This window comes from Myotis lucifugus, unplaced genomic scaffold, assembly GCF_000147115.1.
Source record: "Myotis lucifugus unplaced genomic scaffold, Myoluc2.0 scaffold_10, whole genome shotgun sequence".
NCBI classification, from domain to species: domain Eukaryota; kingdom Metazoa; phylum Chordata; class Mammalia; order Chiroptera; family Vespertilionidae; genus Myotis; species Myotis lucifugus.
Window position 1 is genome coordinate 11,841,770 of NW_005871058.1, and position 7,040 is coordinate 11,848,809.

Below are 7,040 nucleotides of genomic sequence, written 5' to 3' on the forward strand. Positions count from 1 at the left end.
CATATTGGGCAACTAAGAAAAGGGGGCTCGTCTTTTCGGGGTGTTCTTCTCCCACTCCCCTCTTGCTCATCCCTCCGCGACTCTGACGCCGGCAAGGTTTGGAGAGCCGCTCGGTTCGCGCGACCCGCGGGCTTGCACCAGCCTGGACTCGGACGGGCTCTGCCGCCCCCGCCTCTCGCCTCTCTCCTCCCCTCCCCTCCCCGCCCTCCCGCTCCCTGTACACTTGATCGGCGGAGACTTGGGGCTGCCTGGCCGGGGCTTCCCCCTCACCCCTCCCTAGACCCAGCGCGCTCCTGACGCTCGCCAGTTACTTGTTGGGGTTTGTTTCTCTTGGCTCCCAGGGCAGGCGCAGGGCTTATAAGAGCAGTTCGGGCTGGGTCGGGGCGTTTTGTTTTGTTCGGTTTTGTTTTGCGAGCGCGCGCGCGAGAGGCGGTCGTAAAGACCTGGGAGGAAGATGTCAACCGTGAGAGTGTCTAACGGGAGCCCGAGCCTGGAGCGGATGGACGCCAGGCAGGCGGAGTACCCCAAGCCCTCCGCCTGCAGAAACCTCTTCGGCCCCGTCGATCACGAAGAGTTAACCCGGGACTTGGAGAAGCACTGCCGGGACATGGAAGAGGCGAGCCAGCGCAAGTGGAATTTTGATTTTAAGAACCACAAGCCCCTGGAGGGCAGATATGAGTGGCAGGAGGTGGAAAAGGCCAGCTTGCCAGAGTTCTACTACCGCGCGCCACGGCCACCCAAAGGCGCCTGTAAGGTGCCGGCGCAGGAGAGCCAGGATGTCAGCGGGAGCCGCCAGGCGGTGCCTCTCGTCGGGTCCCAGGCAAACTCGGAGGACACGCACTTGGCGGAGCAAAAGACTGATGCGTCGGACAGCCAGCCGGGCTTGGCGGAGCCGTGCGCCGGGATGAGGAAGCGACCTGCAGCAGACGGTAAGGACCCTCCCCAAGCCATAAAATGTCTGTCTGTCTGTCTGGGGCACCGCCTTGCCTGCTTGCGGGGCTGGACCCATCCCCTTTCTTTTCAGCCTACTCCGGTGCGTAGCTTCTTGGGAGGGAACTTTCGTAATCTTAGGTTGCGCGTGCTGTCCGACTGCTTTCTCTGTGTTTATGATTTGTGAGTCAGGAGCCGAGATTGTGTTATCTGATAATTTTATTAACCGAAAGCATCGCAGATGCTCGCGTCTAGCCGGCGTAGGTATGTGACAGCGTTGGGGTGTTTATCAGCGGCCTCCCTCTACACTTGGGAGAGAGCGTTTGGGGCGTAGCAAGCGCTCTCTGTTCTGTGAAAACAACCTCAGTCTGCGCCCTGAAAGGCTGCTTGGCATGACGGGGTCCAGGATGTGGGTGGAGGTGGTGGGTTTTGCATTCCCCGACTATTGAGCCAACTTCTGCCAGCCATTGTTTTTTCTAATAAAGACTGTGTGTGTTCTTTTTTTTTTTTTTTTTAATCCCCTCTTGTCCCTAGATGCCTCTTCGCAAAACAAAAGAACCAACAGAACAGATGAAAATGTTTCAGACGGTTCCCCGAACGCGGGCTCCGTGGAGCAGACGCCCAAGAAGCCGGGCCTCAGAAAACGTCAAACGTAAAGTGCTCGGGTGGGTTGATGACCAGGAGCTAATAACTGGCACCCGAACCGGGCAGCAGGAACTCCCTGAGCTTTCCAACCCCAAGATAACCTGATCTCAGTGGCTGCCGGCAGATTAGAGCTTGTGGGTTTTTCTTTTGTTTATATTTTGTTAAGTCAAAAAAGCAGGAATGGCGAAGGCTGGGACGTCACTGTGGGGATACTGTATTTCTTCTCAGTTTCCATGTCCTCGGGTCATTTTCCCTTGGAACACGAAATGACGAGAGCAAGTGTCCCAGACAAGTCCTTGTCACCAGGGCCCTGTGGGTAGTAGCAACGTAAGTTCCCCGTGAGTCCCACCAAAACAAGTTGGGAACAATAGGTTCTTTCCTCATCTGACCAAGACCTAGGGGTGTATACCTCAGACCCACTTCAGGGGAATTCATTTCCTAGAGGTTCAAGTTGAATAACATATTCTGGGCCATACATGGAAAAATGCCCCCCCTCCCCCCCAAAAAAATTAAATTTAAATTTTGAGGGAAATGTTAGGTACAAATGGCTCATATTTGGTTAGTCAAACCGAAATGCAAAAAGAGAGGCATGTTGTATCCTTTTATCATTTTTATAAACTGTCACTTTCCCTGTTTTCTGATAAGTTTTGAGGTCAGAGAAGGAAGCTGCATATTTTTAAAAACCAAAATAGAGAGCTCAAACAACAACAACTAAGGTTCCTACAGAAGTTCTGATAACACTGAAGTTGCAAAGCAGAAGTTAAATTAACTCTGCCAGAGTAAGCAATCCAGGAACACGTCAGCGTGTGTATGCTAATCACGCTATACCAGGGTGATCTGGATATTTGTACGGGAAATGGATAGCAGATATCAGGGCTGTCGAGGGTGGGTCTACCCCCAAACAAGGGAAGTGGAGATTTTTCCATCTACTAAAATCGATCAACATAAATAATTTGAGTAACTCCCCCCCCCCAACTTTACATGGATTAGCTTTTCATAATGAGCAAAATATAGATATTAATAGTGTGTATACTTCTTACGGACAAGACTGTGACCTCTTCCCCCCCCCCCCCCATACATGCTCATAGCCTAGCATACAAAGAGATCTTAATAGATGTTGGTACTAACTTTTAAAATCCTCATTTATAAAAATTTAAAAATAAGTTAAAGAACCATAGGGATTAAGGTGGGATTCAAGTGTGTTGTGTTTTTAAATCATAATGTCATATATATGACTTCTTCAGATACATCTGATATTTTCAGAGCTTATACAAAACGGAACTATAGACCCTCTATATTACAGCTGTATATGAAGGGGAAAATTGGATGAAAAACTGTTCTGACACATCCTCATCACCTGCAGCTATTATTGGTTTGTGACTTGTGGCCTAGCTCAGTAGATGAGCCACTGTAAATCAGACCTACTGGATTTTGACCTGGTCTCATTGTGACATAGAGAGGCATTTGTTAGTAAATATTGCCCTTTCAGAGAATACTAGAAATAATAGGAAGGCCCTCTTCAGGAGCATTCACAGGTATATCCTGTACATGACTAAGACACTAGGATATTTTGGGAAAAAAAATGTTAATAGAATTTTCTTTGTAGACTAGAAGTTATATTTTCCATTGTTTCTCAAATTTAGAAAATTTTGCAACTCTTAAGTGTTACAGTTTCTTAATTTTCCTCTCTCCGTTCTTTCTCACCATCTTTGACCCCCATTCTCTAGACCAGGGTTTCTCAACCTCTGCACTGTTGACATTTTGGGCCAAGTAAGTCTTTGTTGTGGGAGGTTATCCTGTGCATTATAGAATGTTTGGCAGCATCCCTGGTCTCTCCCACTAGATGCCAGTAGCCACCCCCCTTGTGACAACCAAAAATGTCTCCAAACGTTGCCAAATGTCTCCTGGGGGACAAAATTGCCCACTGTTGAGAACCAGTGCTGGAGACAAAAGTACACAACACAGAGGAGAGCAAAAATCCAGTGAAGGGAAGAAACGTTGGATAGAGATGACTATAGTCATCAACTTTTAGTACATACTTTCTTTTCCATCAGGTATTTCCCAACGAAGACAGTGGCAAATAATTCCTGTACTTTATTGGTAATGTTATTCTAGTACTTTTCTCCTAATTCTTTCCTCTGTTTCTCTTGCAGAATTGAGACTATGTTTCCTTGTTTATCAGATACATCATTGCTTGGCGAAGCAAGGAAGATACGAATTAAACATTTTAAATACATATCGCTGACTCCATGGAATGGATGTCCTGTATAAGCACTGAAAAGGAACAACACAATAACACTAAAATTTTAGGCACTCTTAAGTGATCTGCCTCTAAAAGCATTGGATGTAGCATCGTGCAATTAGGTTTTTCCTTATTTGCTTCATTGTACTACCTGTGTATATAGTTTTTATCTTTTATGTAGCACATAAACTCGGGGGAAGGGAGGGGGGGAGGGTGGAGCTGAGGAATTGGCTTTGGGAGGTATGAAGAGCTTGCTTCGATTTAGAGCAAGGAGAAAATTATTTGACTTAACATGAAGAGAAGCAGTTTAAGGAAAGGGTTTGAATTGTTTTCTTTAAAGTTGTAATGTCCCTTTCAGTGAAAACTGATACTTCGTTTTAAAAATCATCCAAATTTGAACACTGGCTGCAGATAACTGCTATTTATTTTTTACATGAAGCTATTTTTTTCATTTGGGAGCTCTGATTATTCCGTTATGTAGCAGTAAATGGCTTTTATTTTTTTTTTAACAACAACAAAAAACTGTCCTTAGTGCTCCCCTTAAAATTGGAATTTACTAGTTAATTATTTAGCAGTTAGGTAATCACTCCAGGTAATTATAGGCAAAAAAATATAAATGGAGGGGGGGAGTCTGAATGCTCAGAATCAACCATCTAATTTTTATCAGATTTGTTGAGAAAATTTCTGAATTTTCTTTTCACTTTGGGCTGTGTAGACAAAGTCAAAATAATTCTAAATCCTTGGATATTTTTAAAAGCTCTGTAAGTAATTTCACATGAAAAATAATGAAATAATTTTAAATTTAAAGCTTCTTATTCTATTTGCTAATTTGCCCAAAGGAAAGTAGTGTTTTAAGAGGAAAGTGTGTATACAAAAAGCCCGTCTGGTATAAGTGAAATGGATACTACATCTTTAAACAGTATTTTTCATTTCCTGTGTATGTGTATGAAAAAAAAAACACCATTTGAAGTGTACCTGTGTACATAACTCTGTAAAGACACTGAAAAATTATACTAACTTATTTATGTTAAAAAAAGATTTTTTTTTTTAATCTAGACAATATACAAGCCAAAGTGGCATGTTTTGTGCATTTGTATATGCTGTATTGGGTAGAATAGATTTTTCCCCCTTCTTCTGTTAAATAATATGGCTGTGCTTAAAAGGTTGCATACTGAGCCAAGTATAATTTTTTGCAACGTGTGAAAAGATGCCAATTATTGTTACATATCAAACAATCAATAAAGAAAGCTTCCATAACTATTCATTGAGTTGAACTGTGTATATTGTGTTTTACTAAGCTTGAGGTATTCAACCTGGCATTTTAGTCATATTTACACAAATGTAGTAGGAAGTGGAAAATACCTAGACAATTCAGGCCCACAACTCATATGTTTATGTGGATTCGAATGTAGTAGTAACTATTTTCCAATTAGTTCTGTAGGGGTGGACAAAGCTTTAGAAGTAAAACGTGGAAAAGCCATATTTTCATGTAAATAAGATTGTTAAATTCTCCATTAGTTCAAATATTTATGTCTTCTAGGATATGAATGTGTCAGAACTAAAAATTCCTACATAAGTGTACACTGATCACACATTTGCAGGATTGAAAATGAAAGTAACATTGGTGACTTCTCTAAATTCTCTATTTACACATGCGAAATGTTGTGGGGAATTAGAGCAATTGTTTAGAGCGTCTAATCTACACCCCGTGTGCAAAATACTCAAATTTATAGGCCCTTTAGAAATTAGTGTGCATTCCACACTAATTTAGATAAAACCAGCATTCTTCAAATTTCACTGGTCATCATACACAAGTTCCTAAACTTATAAATTTCCTGGTAATCTACACAACCCAAAATTGGTTAACCTAACACAAAAATCTGAGGGTTTTAGGTTCTCATATTTACATAGCAGAGAGAGATATTTTTTACTTAAATAAGAAAAAAAATTCGGACATTTTAAAGTCAGATTTACTAAAATCCTGTAATTTTACATTCTCTTCAAAATGTCAAAGTAAATTTTTTTTTCTAGGAAACTGCAAATGGTTAAATCGCAAAAATCTGAATTTGAATTAAATTGTTTCCCTCAAGTAGTTACATTCACATTGTTGCGCCCCAAAAGGGGCTCTAAACAAGATAATTTCAGCTTATTTTGACCCGAAGTTGCGTGTGTGTGTGTGTGTGTGTGTGTGTGTGTGTGTGTGTGTGTGTTAAAAATAGGGTTCTCTCTACAGCTGCGGGAAGGGAAAAGTAGGTCCTTTGCTGGCTGGGCTACATTTTCCAAGTAGGTATTATTTTAATTAAAGACTGAAAGGTGTTTTTGTGATTCTATTCAAAACACGTATGGGTGTTTTTCAGGAAGACACTAAGAAAACAAGAAAAACAATTCAAAATGGGGAGGAAGGAGTGGAGGGAGAATCAGGAAATAATGAAATAAAGTTTCTCTGAACCAAAAAGGGTACTTTAAAAATAAAAAAGTTTTTCTAACATGAAAAAATTCCTCTTAATTGTTGCACGGACCCCATTTCCCTTTCCTAAAGAGGCACCTTTAATGTGAATTTTTAGAGGTTGCGTTTTAGGAGTGGTGGGCCAGGAAGCGGTGGATGCTCGCCGCGCTGGGCACGTTCACAACTACGCAGTCCCCAGTCGTCGTGTTGATCCATTCCACTCCTGTGTCAAGTCTCCAAATGCGTCCCCCGCGATTCGGAGCGTCCTCTCCCCGGTCCAGGACTGCGTCGCCCGCCGCGAGCGTCCCTCGGAGGGGACCGGGCCACCAGCACCAGCCACCTTCTGTCCGGCTACCCTGGCCACTGCGCCCGTCGTCTCTCCCTTATTGCCCCGCAGTTCCGCGTTCCGCCCGCCGCGGTCGTTGCGGGGTCGGGCTTGCTGACGCTTCGGGAACAAAAAGACCAAGTCTGGCTCCGGGTCTGCAACTTGCAACTCCCGCACCGCCGGGGTCCCAGAGCGCTGTACCCGCGCCCGGGACGCCCCGCAGGCCGCAAAGGGCGGCTGCGTCTCCCCCTGCGCAGCGGAGCTGAGCGGTTTCTCCGAAACTTGCCTCCCTCATCATCTCTCCTCTGGGCTAAAAATGAAGCGAAAGCCCCCCACTCCTCTCGCCAAACAGACGCTCCTCATCAGTACTCTGCCAACTCCAGAGCGATGGGGGGACCTGAGCGAAAGGGAGAACTTTTCCGAGTTCGTGTACCTCCTGGGCAGTAGCACGC

At 44.1% G+C, this 7,040-nt stretch overlaps 1 protein-coding gene across 2 annotated transcripts; it reads left to right on the forward strand.

Moving 5' to 3' along the window:
• Positions 1-6: 6 nt before the first annotated feature.
• CDKN1B (cyclin dependent kinase inhibitor 1B) lies at positions 7-5,081 on the forward strand. 2 transcript variants are annotated; one of them, XR_002828084.1, is made up of 4 exons: positions 7-929; positions 1,465-1,595; positions 3,303-3,345; positions 3,729-5,081. XR_002828084.1 is itself a non-coding variant. In XM_006084256.3 (3 exons), the coding sequence occupies exons 1-2, from the start codon at positions 455-457 to the stop codon at positions 1,584-1,586; spliced, it is 597 nt and encodes a 198-aa protein (XP_006084318.1). In that variant the 5' UTR covers positions 7-454; the 3' UTR covers positions 1,587-1,595; positions 3,729-5,081. The 2 variants fall into 2 exon arrangements, 1 of the variants encoding a protein (XP_006084318.1); XM_006084256.3 differs by lacking the exon at positions 3,303-3,345.
• The last annotated feature ends 1,959 nt before the right edge of the window (positions 5,082-7,040 follow it).

Bases quoted from the DNA above. Each gene is read 5' to 3' on its own strand.
- CDKN1B (XM_006084256.3), top strand. From the start codon at position 455: ATGTCAACCGTGAGAGTGTCTAACGGGAGCCCGAGCCTGGAGCGGATG. The intron at 930-1,464 runs GTAAGGACCCTC...TCTTGTCCCTAG, and splicing joins GAAGCGACCTGCAGCAGACG to ATGCCTCTTCGCAAAACAAA.